Below are 17,292 nucleotides of genomic sequence, written 5' to 3' on the forward strand. Positions count from 1 at the left end.
TGCAGAGAGAGAGAAAAGGAATCAGTTTTTAGAATTTTAAATCTCAAAGCCCTGAACATTTATATATCAAACAGGGGGTCCTAAAGAACTCAAAACAGAACATGAATAACATGAGCAAAGGGTGGGGAGGAGTATATGAAAAGCTAGCTAATATTCCCTACCCCATATTAAATTAAGATCTCAGGGGTGGTGAATCTATGGCACATGTCCTGCAGTGGGCTGTTTGTATCATTGAAAGCTCTAAAAGGTTCACCATCACTACCATAGACTAAAGAAAGGGAAAACAGGACAATATAGCCAGAAGAAAAGCACAGAACTTGGATGTTGATGGTGCATCTGTGAAGGGACTTTGTGCCTTGATCCCCTCACACCTGAGCTGGGAGAATGCCCACAGGGCAAGAGAATACGGGAGCAGAGAACTCTGTGGTCTTGTATCCTGGAGGAAGCTAAGGAGGCCTCCAGCCTCACAGATCCTGTTGTGCCCACTAGGGCACAGAAGCAGCAGGCCACAGATGGTCACTGTGTTCTGACATCCCCATGACCCTCTGAATAAGCCCTGTAGTTGCCAAAGGCCAAAAAAGGTGGGAGATATTTAGCCTAACATGCCTCACATTGGGCATCGAAAGGTTAAGGTTAGGGTAAATTTAGAGTGATGAATAAGGACTAGATAGAATGGGGATATAGCACAAATTTGAATGAGTTGACAGTCCAGTACTAGAATGAGCAACACATCTATCAGTGGAGGTCAATGTGAGCAGATGATGGCTCCCACCTGGCCCCCTCATTCCTTTGTAAATCACGTTAGCATAGTTTCAAAAGTATCCCATTGTTCTTTATACATTATTGGATGGACAAATGGGTGGATTGGTGAATGGGCGGATGAGTGAGTGGGTAGATGGGTGGGTGGATGGCAAGTGAATGAATAGCACAAGAACATCAATTTGCAAACTACCCTCCTGCATGCATGCCCATCCTCACTCTGCTTTCCGTGATCAACAGCTACTAAGAATGAGAGAATAGGTTCTTATATCATTTTCTTCTAAATCTGAGATAGCCCTGCATTTAGCAGATAAGAAAGTGGCTTTGCGAAACAGTACATAAGAAAGGAGCATCATCAGGAATTTCAGAAACTGAGAAGAGTTTAAAAAAAGATATGACTCCCAAGTTTGCTTGTTTACTAAGGAAAATAAAAAGCATTTGAATTATTTTCTGCCCTGTTTGGAATTTTCTCTTTTTATCTTCGCCTTCCCAGGTTTTTATTTGTGTATTTAGCGAGATTTTAGTGGAAGCAAATTTGTAATTCTAAAGCAGTCTACAACTGTACACTCATACAGCATAACCAAACCACAGTTTTATGCAGATTTTTCTCTGTCTTAGAGTCTGTAGTTCTTAAAAGAAAGTGTGGATGCAGTGATGTGTCACAACTGCTATTAGAGAAGTCCAAGCGAGAAGAGTCCAACATGGTGATCAACCTTGACAGTGTTCACGTACAGTGTGACTATATTGTAATACTATTTGATGCAATCGTCTGTTTGATCAGTTTCAAGAGAGGAACATCACCTCACTTCAAACAATATGATACAGTCTCATTGTATGGAATTATGGCTGCTGTCAATCAGCATATGGCATAATCCTTAAAGTGCCGTCTTTGGGGAATGTCATAAAAATGATTGCAACACTTGCATTAATTAGTAAGTTTTTGCACTAAAATGAAGCAAAACCTGTTAAGACGATTTATCTGCGATATATCTCCGTTCATTTTTGTTATCACAGAAACGCGTATATAACCTATATGTTCATGAACTCAGATGATTAGCTCAACTTGTTAGAGTAGCCATGCTAATAAAAATAATATCCTGAGTATCAGCCCCTCTGTATGGATAGGTGAGCTACACTCTATATTATTTTGTTTCATGATGCCTCAGTATACACCCACCTTTATTTAACTATCTTATCAAAGTGATGGGTAGGTGGAAAATAAGGGAAAATATTAAATTACTACTAAATCTGTTGTCTTGACAAAACAAACTCAAAATTTAAGCTCAACAAATGACAATAAATGGCATGTGGATGTATTTAAATATGATTGATACAGAAGCAGAGTCTTTGGAATGTTTTTAATTTCATTTTGCCAAGGTTAAGAGACACATCATTTTGAAGGAATAAGAATTATATTTTTTGTTTGTTTTTCACATTAGTTATGAAATATTTTTCCTTTTGTTTAAAGTTGTATTTTTTAGTATTTCATTATAGTGTTTGCCATAGGTTTGGCTGTCATCACTTAGTAATACTGATATTTCCCAAAATATCCATCATTTGAAAGATTACTGGCTTGATATGATACATACTAATTTGGCCCAAGATTTCACACACTTTTTTTCCCAAACTGTCTTAATACCTGCAGAATCAACTGTGTGTGTCAGCAGTGTGCTGAGATTACAGGTGTGTGCCACCATAACCGGCCTAAATAATTTATTTAAACTGGGTGTAGTGGCACACTTCTGTAATCCCAGCACTCAGCAGGCTGAGGCAGAGGCATTGCCGTGAGTTGAGGCCAGCCTGCACCTCATAGTGAGTTCAAGGCCAGCCTGAACTACATAGTGAGAACTTGTTTAAATACATAAATATCTCACAGGGTATACCGCTGGAAAACGTCAAATACCAAACTGACTCTACTCTCTGCTAGTCAACTGGGTTGTTTAACAGCAGTAGATACTAGGTTAAATTCACTTAAGAGATATCAAATATACATAAATACATTTTATTTATGTATTTATACATACATATTCAAAATAAAAAGTGTTTGATTACTGACTGTTATAAATATTTTCCATTACTGTTCTCTTCTATGAATATGGATAAATGTATAAGTAATAAAATGGTCTATAAATTATATATGGTCCTGTTTTGATATTCATTCTTCAAATAATCACAGGTCCCAATAATAAGACAACCTACTTCTAAATTTCTTTTGAAGGCTCTGGTTGGATTGTCAACAATTTTACCACAAAGATTAAAATTCAGCAAGCTGCTAATAAGATGTGGTGATGTGAGAATCTGTAAAACAATACAGATGTATTTAAGAATATTGCATTAGCAGGACCGGGGATTTAGTTCAGTGGTGCTGCCGCCTGCTTTGCAAGTGAAAGGCCCAGAGTTCGATCCCTGGTGCCAAGAAAAAAAAAAAAGAATATTGCATTAGCAGAATGAATAAAAACCATTTTATATTTCCATAGTCCCAACATGTCAATGTGCCACAATTTTGCATTAGACATAAAAAATGGAATCTTTATACTTCAAAGCGTTACAGTCCTAACCAAATGAGTAAATACTGGTCAACATCTCTTGCCCATGAAAGATGGTAGGATCTTTGTGGGATCTTCACGGAGAATTAACATGTTTCTTTGTGGAATTAATCAACCTTTCCACAAAACCTGCCAATGTTATGAAACCTTCTCTATTTTGAAAAACATGGAAGCCATAGTGTAAAGATGTCTATGCTATTAAACTATTTTAATAGTCATTACAAAGGAGCTATAGGGAACTACAAGTATGTTCATTATGAGTTAGTAGTTGCATTAGTTGTCCATTGCTGTCTAACAACACAACATTTAGTGGCTTAAACAATAAACTTTTATTGCCCTACGGTTTCCATGGTTATGGAATTGGGGCACAGCTTAACAGAGTACTCTATTTAGGGTCTCTTGAAAGGTTACAATCCAGATGCCAGCTGGTAGCACAGTCATGTCAAGGTTCACTTGAGGGCTGGGGATGGAGTCCAGTGGTAGAGTGCTTTGCAAAAGGCCCTGGGTTAGATTCCACACACCACACATACACACACACACACACACACACACACACACACACAAGTCCAACTGAGGCAGGACCTCCTTCCAACTTCAGATCTTCATTGTGGGTAGGTTTTAGTTCCTCACTAGAGGAAGAGAGACTCATTTCCTTGCTGCTTGTTGGTCAAAAGTTTTTCAATCAATTTTTTTTGCCATTTGGGACCCTCCAACATGGGAACCTGGTTCATCAAAGTCAACATGAGACTTTGATTGTAAGACCTAAGTTATAGCCCTTTATGGCCTAACCATGGAAATAGCATTCAATAACTTTGGTCACAGTCTATTTATTAGAAGCAAATCACTAGGTGCAGGCCACATGCATGGGGGAGGAAATTGCACAAGGTCATGCATATGAGGTGGTAGGAACATTGAGGGTCACCTCAAACATCTGCCTTAAACACCACAGCAGAATTTACTTTATTTATAAAGGGAGCAAAGGCAACCAGAAAAGTGGAAAGGAGAATTCCAGGAGAAGAATGGAGAGAGAGGAATTCTTTAAGAAAAGACACAATAATCCAGTGATATGAGACCCTGTTCTCAAGATTTTAGAAAGGGTTCGAGATGTAACTCAGTGCAAAGGCCCCGGGCTCAAACCCCAATACAAAAAAAAAAAAAAAAAATGGATTTATCTGAAAGGCCCTTAAATTATCTAGAATTTTAAAAAATAATGAAAAAAGCAAGACTTTTTTCCTTATTAGATTAACAATGATTTTTTAAATGAATTACATCCAGTTTAGGTTACAGGGAAAATGGCTTGTGCACAGTTGGTGGGAGTATAAATTGGCACAACTTGTTTGGAAGCAATTTAACAAAATACTTCAACATTTTAAGTCCATTTCATGTCTAGGAATTTATGCCAAGAAAATAAATTTGAACTTGCAAAGATGTTAAAAGATGTTTATTAAGGCACTGTTTACAAGAATAAAAAAATTAATGCAACCTAAATATCTGTTAATCGAATTAAATACATTATGAAATACACAAAATAAAGGCTACTGTAGGCAGGTAAAGGGAAACATTTGTACCATGGGCAGGTATAAGCAATATATCATAAATTTTTAAAGTTTATTCATACATTCATTCCAAATTTGTTTTTAAAAATATCAACCCTGTATTTGAATAAATAAGCAAAAGAACTTACATTTACACATCCCCAAATCATCAAAATTGTTTTTCTCTAATAGGGAAAGTATTGTGAGATATTTTAATATTTTACAATGAGCACTGTCAACCTAAAAGGCAAGTCAATGCACATCAACTGTGAAAACAGAATTTATTCAAGTCAAAGTGAAATGGCCACCCGGGACAATGCACATTCTCGTGCCTGGAGTAAGTGCTGTACAATGATGTGCAAGGGAACTAGTTTTATAAGAAGGAGAAGGAAGAGGAGGAGGACTGGAAGAGAGGGAGGTGAAGAGGAGGAAAAGGAGGAAGAGGAAGAAGAGCAGGTGGCAGAGAAGGGGAGGAAGAAGAGGAAAAAGGGGACCAGCTGAAGAAGGAAGAAAAAGAACAAAGGCAAAGGGTGACAGTGGACTGGTTTTTACTTCGTGTTAATCAACAGGAATAGCACACGTCACTGATTTTTCACTCACTTCGTGTTTTCCAGTCCAAGTTAGAATTGTGATGTGCAGGGAGAGGCATTCTCCAAGTTTTGTACTGTTCCAGTTGTGTCAGAACATTTATAAGGAACTAAGTTGAAGTTAGAGGCTAAGTTAGCCAGATATTGAGCCTTTAGGGTCCAGGAGGCCATGACTGCTGTCCTACAGCCCATGTCTGTCAGACGTTTCTTTTATTTATGTCTTCAGCATGTAGTGTTTAACAGAAAAGAGCAGTTTTCATTTTCAAAAAATACTAAATGTGAATTTTTGTCCTTTACCTTTTGGACACCGAAGAAAAGTTAACATATAATGATGTGTTTCATTTTATTCATCAGTTTTTTACTCATTAGTTCAGTTAGTATTTATTAAGCACCTGTAGAATATCTAGCACTATAGTTTTCACTGAAGAAACAATCTAATTGGTTTTGGTTTTTTTGGGGGGGTTTTTTTGGTACTGGGGATCGAACTTGGGTCCTTGTGCTTGCGCAGCAGGCAGTGAAACCACTGAGCTAAATCCCCGGCCCTTGAAGAAACAATCTAAATGAGATAATCTCTGACTCTAATGAAAAAGACAGGTAAATTTTTTAATGAAATGAAATGTATACATGCTCTCTTAAATGTAAGATAAGAGGGCTGGTGCAGAGAAAAATCAACTTAAAATTACGGAACAATCTATGACTATACGTTATCTTTGCAAATGTTTCATCTACCATAAAATTATAAATATCCTGAGACTGATTCTATAACACACTTTCAAAAAATAATTTCTTAGGGTCCAGAACCTTGTCAACGGTGGCAAAATTTAAAAAATACATTCAAGGTAGTCATTGGTGGCATGATGGTTTTCAAACCTATGGGATTTAGGGCCGGGGATTTAGCTCAGTGGTTTCTTCGCCTGCTGCGCAAGCGCAAGGACCCGAGTTCAATCCCTGGTACCAAAAAAAAACAAACAAAAAACAATCCTATGGGATTTAAAGCTTACTTGCAAATTCTAGAATATGCTGTGGTAAACTGGAATGAATTTAAAAGCTAAAAAAACATTAAACAAGTAAGTAAGTCTTCAGGCACAGTAAATTCTTAGTGTATACAAAAATATCCACACTATGCAAGATAACCCAGTGCTATAGTCCCCAGTGAGCACTGGATTCAGTGTGAGTACCCTGTTTATATCATAATAACACCTCATGTAGAAACTTTATTTGTCTGAGCACATATGACACATATATAAAATATATACCTAAATATACTTACTTAGTGGATGCTCATACATACAAATCCAGGAGACAAATACTGAGTAATCATTGAACCTTTCATCACTAACTTGAAGTTCTTTACTTAACACCAATAAGAAATTGGATGATAGAGCACCTACCTGAGTCACCTTTCTATCAGGACAGCCATCAACAGAAGCTAGTTAAAGCTGGAAGCATCTGATGGCACACCTGTGAAGACTGAGGAGCCGGCTCAGGAGTTTTAGCTGAGAATATGCATGGATGCGGAATTGTCACAAACATATTTTTGTCTGTTTGCTTTCTGCAGACAGTTAGTTGGTGTCTTTGTTCATATTTTTCAAGTGACTGGTGGTACTTGTGGGGGAGACTCATTGGGGCAATTTCCTCAGGAAGTACTTGCCCCTTTCCCAAAGGTTTTTATGCCTTATCCACAGAGATTTATGTCACCTGCCACTCTCCATTTTCATTTTCCTGTAATCAGTCTGATGACACACAGAGAAGGAAAGAAATGGAATGAGATTAGTAAAAGAAGAGTAAAGAACACAAAAGCAGAAGAAGATAAAAAATTGAATAAGGATAAAAGTACCAATTTCTCCATCTATTCATATAAAAACTTCAAGGCATTTGCTGTCAGTAAGGACCACATGGGAAGGGAGTTCTTTGAGATGAATCCAGCTGTGTGTGATTTAAGCTCCGTTGATATTCTGCACTCTGGGAGACTGGTAGGGATTTAGTGTTCAGTTGGAAAGTCTCTAGGCTTGAATCAGGAGCAACAGGCTCTGTTCCAAGCTTCCTGTAACTGGCTGCACAACTGACAGCAGTGAATGTATTACTAACTTGCTGTGGTAGCCCTGTCTGCTGAAGAGATACAGTAAAGTGGAACCTGCCCACCTCATATGCCTAATGGGAAGATGTAAGAAACACTGAGTACACGTAAGTGCTCTGAGAGATTCAGAACAAATGCAAAATGTAGACACTAGAACCAAATAAAGTGTACCTCCCAAATGAACTATGAATGAATATCTTCAGCTAATAAAAATATTTGACTAGGGGGCGGGGATTTAGCTCAGTGGTTTCGCCGCCTGCTGCGCAAGCTCAAGGACCGGAGTTCGATCCCCGGTACCAAAAAAAAAAAAAAAAAATGACTTCCCAAGAAATAGACTGGCACTTATTATAAAAATTACATTAAAATTAGTGTGCTCATTAATTATTTTCTAATTAGTATCAAACCTTTATTATTTTAACGAGGACGGGGAATTACAAGATAAAAAAGAGCTAACCAATAGACTGCTGACTACATATCAAGTTTAATTTTAAGTTATTTTTAGAAGTACCTACCTTAGGAGTGATGCATATTGTTCCTTCTTTTTTCAGAAAATGATTCTACATGTTGTTTAAAAAGAATGAAGTCTGGCATGTGTAACAAGAAATGAGCACATCTTCTAAATGGGCTGGATGCTGGAGTGTAAGTTCTATTCTCTCACACAGTAATGTAACTGGATTGTTCTTTAAATTAAGTGAATTTGTATGTCCGCTTTCTCTTAATGGAATCAGTTTTGATATACTCTTTGTTCGTGCTGTCACAGCTTCAGTGTAAGGGTTCTTTGTATTAACTTTTTAAAGTTACATTACAAAGAGGTTTTAAGATTTCCCAACAGGCTTTTATTTAACCAAAGCTTTTGATCTCAAACCTGCTGGGGCCTAGTGAAATCCTCACCAATTCTCCAGTAACTCTTCACTATTGGAATTTGAAAAGACCCACCTGGAGGATTTAACTCCCTGTATGGTTTCAGCCATCCTTCAGATCGCTCTATTCAAGCAGACAGGAGGGGTTCTAGTGTACCCTTTGTGATCTCTGAGCAGCCTAAGGTGTCCTTTGCAGAAGTTGTACTCTCGAGGAAATAAAAATCAGGAGGACACAGACCTATATACCTTATTTCCTGCTATCTTCAGTTAAAGGGGGATTACAGGGGGTCTGCCTAACATCTTTTGCTCCCTAAATACCTTTTGGACATGGGAACTCAATGAAAGAACTTTTCATTGCATCCATTACCCTACTGAGTGCATAACAAATTAGATTTAAAAGGCTACTTTCCCCCTGCAGATATTTCCATCATTTTCTTTAAAATTTCAATTTAGTGTCTAGTGACAAACTCTTCTATAATGTACTTTAAGACTCTATAATGCAAATCATGTTAACTGAACATTATTTCCAAAGAATTAGGCTTATGTTATTACAGGCAAATTGTAGTTTAAAAGATCAGGTAGAGAAAGAAGTAGAGAATTGATTTGTTTAAAGGATATTAAATATAAAATTGTATAAGGCAAATGTCATTCTAGATAACTTAAAAAAAATATAAACATGTATCGTTACATGTATATAAACATGTATTATATATTTATCCCCCAATTTCCATTTTTATAAAAATTTTGGAGCTGAATTTTACAAACACTAATGCCATAAACCAACTTATTTTGAAAAGGGGTAACTTAATTCTACAAAAATTCTCAATTGTAATATTTAATATTTTTATTTATTTTATTTAACAACTCCAATGTGCAGAGACTTTGGAACATGAAAACAACAGCAAGCATAAAAAGTAAAGAACACAAAACATGTTGCTGGGGGTCCACTGTAGACCTATGGACCACTTTGTGTATTTATCTTCCCGTTGCTAATGATGCAAAAACTCTCCATCATTAAAACAATTAGGGGGAAACTATATTGATAAATAGAGACTGACATATTCCTATATTACTGTCATTGTGCGAGATGTTATTACCTCTGACAAAGCCTCAAATTAGCTTTATATCAAAGAACTAGAAAGAAATATCTAAGTACTTCCAGAAGTAGTAAAATGTTTGCCATTCAGGGCTCACTGCTTTTCTCAGGCACGTGCTGTCACGAGGCACACACTGTCTATGACTAGACGTTAACAGCTTGTGTTACGAGGATGGCTTTGCCCCTTTGGGCTCTCACATGGCTACAGAGGAGCAGCCTTGAACAGTCTCACTTCAGAAACATAATACTTCCAGTTTATATATAAGGAAAAATGTTACCATATTTATAACATATGGAATAATTATTCTGTATCTTGATTTATTAATTTCCATAAACATTTGTGAAACATCTGATTTTTTTATGAGTATCTTCTGAGCAGAAGATAATTTTTTGCACCTTACAATAACTGACTCTATGAAGGTAAGATGCTCTGAATGTTTTCTCTGGTGAAAGTGGTCTCAGGGGCTTGCAGAACTATGAGTGGTGAGAAATACGAAAGCACAATTTTTGAATTTTGTGTATAATATAAATGGTACTTAAGATGTATTGTGTTAGAGCAATTCTTTGTTTCTTTGTACAAAAAAATATTTTTTAGGTGTCGGCAAAAGTTTTCCTGAAGGAAGTATTTCTCATAGTTCCAAATTTGTTGTCATCACTCTTACTCATAGTGTACATATTTATAATTTGGGGGATGTAACCCTGTAATATTTATCAGTTTAAGAATATTATAATTTTTGGATAAAATTTATGTTTACAATTTAGCTTCTAGAACCTTTCATAAAGTTGGAATCTCACACAGAAGTATGTTCATTAGAGCAGTATGTGTAAGAATGAAAAACTGTGATCATCCTCAAGGGAGAGAAGGATCAAGAAATAGAGGGAGGGATAAGAGATGAAAAAAGGGAGTTGGGATGTGTTACCTACATGTACTTACTCCACACAAAGAATGTAAACATTAAACACTGCAAACATGTCCAAAAAAGAAAAGGAAGGAAATCAAGGCATGGGTGTATGGAGGAGAGAGAGAGGGAAAGGGGGTGAAAAAGAGGAATTACGATGTTTCATGTACATGTACCAACTTCCCACAATGACTGTAAACATTATGTATTATACACATGTACTAATAAACTAGAAAAAATCGTGATCAATCTAAATGCCTAAAAAATTGGATTGTTAATAAGACACTAACCACCCATGGTAATAGCACTACTATCTTGCTTTCATGCTTGCCAAATGCTAATCAGCAACTCCTTAATCCATTTAATGTAGATGTTATTAAAATCACATCTTAGGGATGTAGAAAGTAAAGCACAGAGAGAATTACTGATGGTGGGTCTTGGATTCAAACCCAACAAAATTCTTTGCCACTGAAGCTCGTGAATTTAACCCCTATACTACTCTGTCTCTATGTATTAAAAGAATGATACAGTTTTAAATATCATGAAATGGAAAATATGTCTAAGAACTATTAAATACACTGTAATTTACAAAAGAAGTCACAAAGAGGAGTTATAGTATTTTGTCATTTTGTTCAAAATTATATACATATATATTTGAAAACCTGGAGAGAAAATTCTGAAGGATTATTTACCAGGTTGTTTACTTCAGAGTTTCTGAATTTCTATTTTACATATTTCTATAATATTTAGCTATTTAAAAAATATGCATGATCAAAAAGAGCTCTTTAAAATATCGATATATAATTTTATCAACCTATGCAGCATTATTTTCAGAATCCCATGTCCTGGCAGTCAATTTCACCTTTTTTAAAAGCAGAAACAAATTAAATCAGATAGAATTTTCATACTATAGATCTTAATTATCAGGGTCTGTTTGAGGGGAAAATAGTGTTCTATAATAAATGACAGTTTTTTCATACAAAAGGGAAATTTTCAATTGATTTGTCTTTTAGCTACTAAACAAAAGCATACATATTGAGTTACACCTATTTTATTTCACATTTCCTATATTAGGACACAAAGGTTTATTCTTTCAAAGGTTTTTTTGAGAGTCTCATAACCTTTCTAATACATAAAAATATTTATCATACTTGTGTTTATAAACCGTTTACATGGGCAGATATTGCACTTCAGCTTCCTAGGGAGAGAAAAATTTGTGCATTTTATTCTAACATTAAAAATTATATTTAATACACTAAACAATGAGTTGGGACTGGCTGTAGCCCTACTGCTTGCATTTTGGCACTGAAAAGAATAAACCATAATGGATCATGCTTTCCAAATCCCAATCCAAAGTTTTGCTTGCAGATGCTGTATTATTTTAAAAAGTAATAGAGAATATTTCCTGTAATCAAGGGTGAGTCAAGGAAAATGGCATTGAAGGGAATATATCAGCCAAACAGAAAAACCTGACCCAACACCAAGCTTGTTGTCAGGATCACAGCTGCCCTATCAACCAATGAGACTGGAAGGGAAGCAGCCAGGAAGTCAGTTGCTGATGCTGGAAGAAACCTGTTCCAGAGCCACTGGCAATTGGCCCTTCAGCTGCTGTACAAGCCCGTTGGGCCCAGAGGTGTTGGATCTGGTTTTGGACCACAGCAGGGGAGTGAAGTGAAGTACAACCAATATTGTCAACAGCAAGCTTGTCAAGTTAGTGCTGTTAATATATTCATGGGAAGACATATTATTCTGCTTTGGGAGTTCTGGAGGAAAGGAGGGCCCCAGGGAATGCACCGAGTAACTCTGCAAGCACAATTTACCTCTCCCATAGAAACTCACGATGGTGCTTCCATTTTCTCTGGCCTTTAGATTCCAGTAGGAAGTGTTTCTTAGTTGTTAAGTAAGGTCTTGCAAAATGTGAGGAGAGATGTAAATACCAACAATAAGCGGAAGATGTAGTTAGAAGGGACATGATACTCAGAGTTTAAAAAGAAGATAGAATTTTAATTCTGGCATTATTAATGCAGAGCCGTCATGTTCTTTTCCTTCAATAGAGAAAATAAGTGACCCACAATGGAAAATAAATGACCCTTTCTGTGATTAGCAACTCACTGTGTTTGTTTAGTGTCAAGAATGTGGCTAGTAAACTAATGAAAATGTATAATCATAGACTACCTCCCCAAACAAAAGCACAGTAACAGAGAAAGCATGTCTGGGCCAAGCTCTTGAATGACATCTCTGCAGCTCAGGGGCAGGGGCCCAGCAGAGAATTCAACCACCTGGAGCAGGCATTTCATAAATGTTGGAAAGTGAGTGCAGCTCATTGAGAAGTGAGGTTGCCTGTGCATCTGTGAACCTTGCAGAATAGTCAAGCAGTTGTGTGGGCACCAGGCTTCTATTACTGTGCTCTCACTTTGGTGCTGAGACTTGGTAATGCTTTAGGATCATTTCCCTTACTGATAAACTAGCTGGTCCTCTGTAGTACCTGCTATGCGATCCTGAACTAGTATGTTCTCAATAAGTGTTTGCTGAGCACACAGGAGGTGAGCCCCTCCCAGGGCACAAGAGGGGGCTTCCAGGCCACCATACCACCCTCACCAGCACACAGGATGTGAGCCAGTGAGCTGCAGGGGGCGCCAGCAACACACTCCACCCTTGTCAAAATGAGAAGACACATAAACAAGTCTCAAAAACAGACTTCCAGATCACCTACAGCAACCCCAAAGGGAAATGAGATGGAACACTCTGATACTCAACCACCTGGACTCCCTGAACTGGCAACAAAAGAGGATCTGGAAAAAATGAAATCAGAAATAATTTCTCAATTAACAGCAGAGATTGTGCTCATAGTGCAAGACAGGATTAATAAATCTAGAGAGGAGCTGAGGAACATGATGGAATCCCAACATAGGAAACAAATGGAATCCATAGAACAGATGCAAACAGATTTCCAGGAGATTAAAAACTCCATTGAGTGCTTGCTTCGGCAGCACATATACTAAAAAAAACCTCCATTGAAAGTCTATGCAGCAGAATGAGCCAATGTGAGGACAGAATTTCAGATAGAGAAGATAAGATTGCAATTAGTGACCAGGAAAAGAAAAATTGCTTCAAAATTTTAAGAGACCATGAGAAATCAATCCAGCAGCTGCTAGACTATACAAAGAAGAATAACATAAGACTGGACCCAATGAAGAAACAGGAGAGAGTGCAGATGACATAAAAAACTGTTCACAGAAGTTATGGCAGAAAATTTCCCAAGCAGGAGAAAAGAACTTGACATACAGATAAGTGAGGCATATAGGACTCCAGGTAGCCTTGATCAAAAAAAATCTACACATAGGCATATAATTGTTAAGTTTCCAGAAACCCAACAGAAGAACAAAGTTCTACAAGCAGTTAGAAAAAAGAAACAAATCACATAGAAAGGAAAACCCATCAGAATCACAGCAGACTTCTCAATGCAAACCCTCAAGGCAAGAAGAGCTTGGAGTGATGTATTTCAACCCCTAAAAGAAAACAGCCTCTAACCCAGATTGATGTACCCTACAGAATTATCTTTCAAAATTGATGGAGAAATAAGATACTTTCATGACAAAGAGCACCTGAGGAACTTCATGAATACCAAACCAGCACTCCAAAAAATTTTAGACAATATCCTAGGATAAGACAATAGGATCACAACCCCAGGAAGCCCAGCAGAATGAATCCGGTGGGTGACACAAGAAATTAAATGCAAAGGGGGAGAATCCAACAAAAAAGAAAAAGTCAAGACAATGATAAGTCAATATGTGTGAGTTATAACCATCAATGTTAATGGTCTCAACTCACCAATCGAAAGAAATAGGCCGGGGATTTAGCTCAGTGGTTCCACAGCCTGCTTCGCAAGTTCAAGGTCCTTAGTTTGATCCCTGGTACCAAAAAAAAAAAAAAAAAGAAAAAAGAAAAGAAAAGAAATAGACTGGCAGAGTGAGTCAAGAAGCAAGATCCAACAATATGCTCCATACAAGAAACACATTTAATTCAAAAAGAAACTCATAGTCTGAAAGATAAAAGGTGTAATCCAATACTCCATGTGACAGGAACCAAAAAAAAAAAAAAATCAGGAGTAGCTATCCTCCGTGCACATGAAGTGGATTTCAAATGAAAATCTGAAACACTCTGGTCCCAAGAATTTCAGATAAGGGATAGTCAACTTGTATGTACAAATCTATTGTGAACATGTTTTCATTCCTCTCAAGTAAAAACTTAAGAACAGGACTGTTGATTCTTAACAGTAATACAAGTAATTTCTATATCACTTTCTAAAATGGTTTTATCATTTTACATTCACATTAGCAGTATTAGAAAGTTCTAACTGGTTCACACCTAAGCTGACATTTGTTCTTTTAAAACTTTTAACTTCATCTCCCTAATGAGTGTATAATTCAATCTAGTTATTGTACTGATTAGTATTTTTCTGATTCTAGAGTTGCACACCTTTCCTTGTGCTATACTGGCTATTTATCATCTTCTTGTGTCTACTTTTTAATTGGGTTGTCTATTAATGAGCTCTAAGAGTTCTTTATATATTCTGGTCATAGGTTATATGCATTATAACTATAGTCTGTTTAAGGACTACTTTTCATTTTAATGATGTCATTTAAAGTTCTAAATTTTGATGGAACCTCATTTATCAATTTTTTTCTTTTATACATCATGTTTTTTATATCTCAGGAAATTCTTGCCTACCCTAAATTCATAAACATTTTCCCTTATAATTTCTTCTTAAAGTTTTATAGTTGTAGTTTTTCATATTTAGGTTCATACATCCTTTCTAGTTATTTTCATGTATGGAAATAAAGGGTTAAGGTTAATTCTTTATATATGGATCCCAGGTGTTCTAGTGCCATTTTGCTCGAAACACTATCTTTTCCTCTCCTCTTGAGTTGAGTTTATGTTCTATAAAATGCTAATGTTAAATAATCTTTCAAAACTCAGTGGACCATATATGTGTGGTTCTATTTCTAGATTCTCTGTTTTATTTCAATGATCTATATGTCTTTCCTTACACCAACACTGCCTTGATTACTGTAGCTTTAGAGGAAGTCTTAAAATTAGGTACTAAATGTCTTCCAACACTGTTTTTTATTCTTTTGCTTTTTACTTTTCTAGGTCCTTTGTACTCCTACATAACTTTTAAATTTCAATATCCAATTCTCCATTTATAGCAAGCATACATAGACCTGAATTTTTATATATACCTTGTGTTTTCTAATCCTGCTAAATTCAAGTACAAGTTCTAGGGGCTCCAGAGATTTCTTAGTATTTTCTCTGTAGATGATCATTTCATCTACATATAAAGATTTTGCTTCTACCTTGCCAATCCTATCCTAATTGTGTCATTTTATTGCCAGACTATTTTGGTTTGGGCCTAGGTTTCAAAGTTTAATGGACAGATGAAGAGTAGGCATTCTGCCTTTGTTCCCCACCTTAGGGAGAAAGCATTGTAACTTCTCCATCCATATAAGACATTTTTGCTGGAAGTATGGAATACATGTCTTTGATCCGTTGAGAAGGTTCTGTTCTACTTCTAATCTCCTGATAGCTTTTACCATGAACAGCTGTAGAATTTAGTCCAATACTTTTTCTCCAACTAGTGTCAGGATCATATGGCTTTTTCCTTTCCTCTGTTAAAATGATAACTTTTGAGGGTCCAATGCTGAACCAACACTGCAATCCCTATAATAAAACCACTTTCTACATCCTGCCAGATCAGACGTCTAATAGTTTGTTTTGTTAAACAAATTTCTGTCTATGTTCATTCTTTTTTCTTCTACTATCTTTGTCCAGTTTTAGGATTAGCACAATGTTGAATTCCTAAAATGAGGGGAGAAGTGTTCCTTTTTTTTTCCTGCTTTAAATGTTTGATATAATTTATCAGTCAAAATGTTTATGAGCCTACTGTTGTCATATAGGTAAGTTTTCAAGCTAGGAATATACTTTCTTTAATAGGTGCTATTCAAACTTTATATTTCCTCCAGAGTTAGTTTCATTAATTTGTCTTCCAAGGTACTTCTTAGAAGTTGTCAAATTTATTTCAAAAAAGATTTTTGTAGTATGCTTTCTATATCCTTTTAAATTCTGTAAAATCTGTGGTAATGTCTCCTAGATCTTGATATTGTAATTTTAAAAATGAATAACTGATATTGTGTAATAGGAAGAAATGGTCTAAAGGAGCAGGGGAAGTGGGAGGGGCAGGGGAAAGGAAAGGAGGGAAAGGAAAAAATATGAGAAAAGGAAACAAATGGAAACAAAGTCTTTGCAAATAGGGAAGGGTGGAGGGGGTGAAGGGAGGGCAGGGGAAGGGGGAAAAATAAGAACCAAGATACTCATGTGATGGTAGAGGATCCCAATGATGAATGTAACTGTATTGTATACCTAATATGTACCAATAAACTTAATGGGGGAAAAAATAAGTGCTTGCTAATTTCAATGATTATTGGGAATTGGGAGACATCTGGGGAAGTATGAAAGACATTATATGGCCCACCACTTGTTTATTCATGACTTGTTGTCTCCCTTTTATTTTTTACTTTTATAATTTTACTGAGGCATGATTGAAAAACGGGACTTTATATACGTTTAGGGTATGCGATGCAATGTTTTGATATATGTAAACATTGTGAAATGCTTATCATAATAAATCTAATTAGCATATCTCTCACCTCACACACTTACCTTTTCATTTATTTTCTTATTTTTATTTTTAATTTATGTTTTGGTACTGGGGTTCAAACTCGGGTCCTTGCTCTTGAGAGGCAGGCACTGGAACCACTAAGCTAAATCCCGGCCCAAACTTTTTATTTTGAAAAGGTAAAACAGTGGGTGAAAAGAGTTAACATCTACTTTCATCCAATTTTAAATATACAATATATTATTAACAATGAGCAC

The 17,292-nt window shown here is 36.3% G+C and overlaps 1 protein-coding gene across 7 annotated transcripts in view; it reads left to right on the forward strand.

Annotated features, from left to right (window-relative positions):
- The window catches only part of Qtman (queuosine-tRNA mannosyltransferase), a 462,684-nt gene that overhangs the window by 427,071 nt on the left and 18,321 nt on the right, over positions 1-17,292 (forward strand). For 5 of the 7 annotated variants that reach the window (XR_015445963.1, XR_015445964.1, XR_015445957.1 and 2 more), the window contains one exon: positions 8,053-8,143. Coding sequence is in view for 1 of the 7 variants with exons in the window: in XM_087197530.1 (XP_087053656.1) it covers positions 8,053-8,076 (24 nt within the window). In the remaining 6 variants the exon portion in view is untranslated. Of the gene's footprint in view, positions 1-8,052; positions 13,465-17,292 lie in introns of those variants that run through there. The other 2 variants (XM_087197536.1, XM_087197530.1) reach the window with 1 other exon arrangement.

This window comes from Heterocephalus glaber, unplaced genomic scaffold, assembly GCF_053883595.1.
Source record: "Heterocephalus glaber isolate CG9 unplaced genomic scaffold, H.glaber_assembly_v1.0 deba00000347, whole genome shotgun sequence".
In the NCBI taxonomy this organism is placed as follows: domain Eukaryota; kingdom Metazoa; phylum Chordata; class Mammalia; order Rodentia; family Bathyergidae; genus Heterocephalus; species Heterocephalus glaber.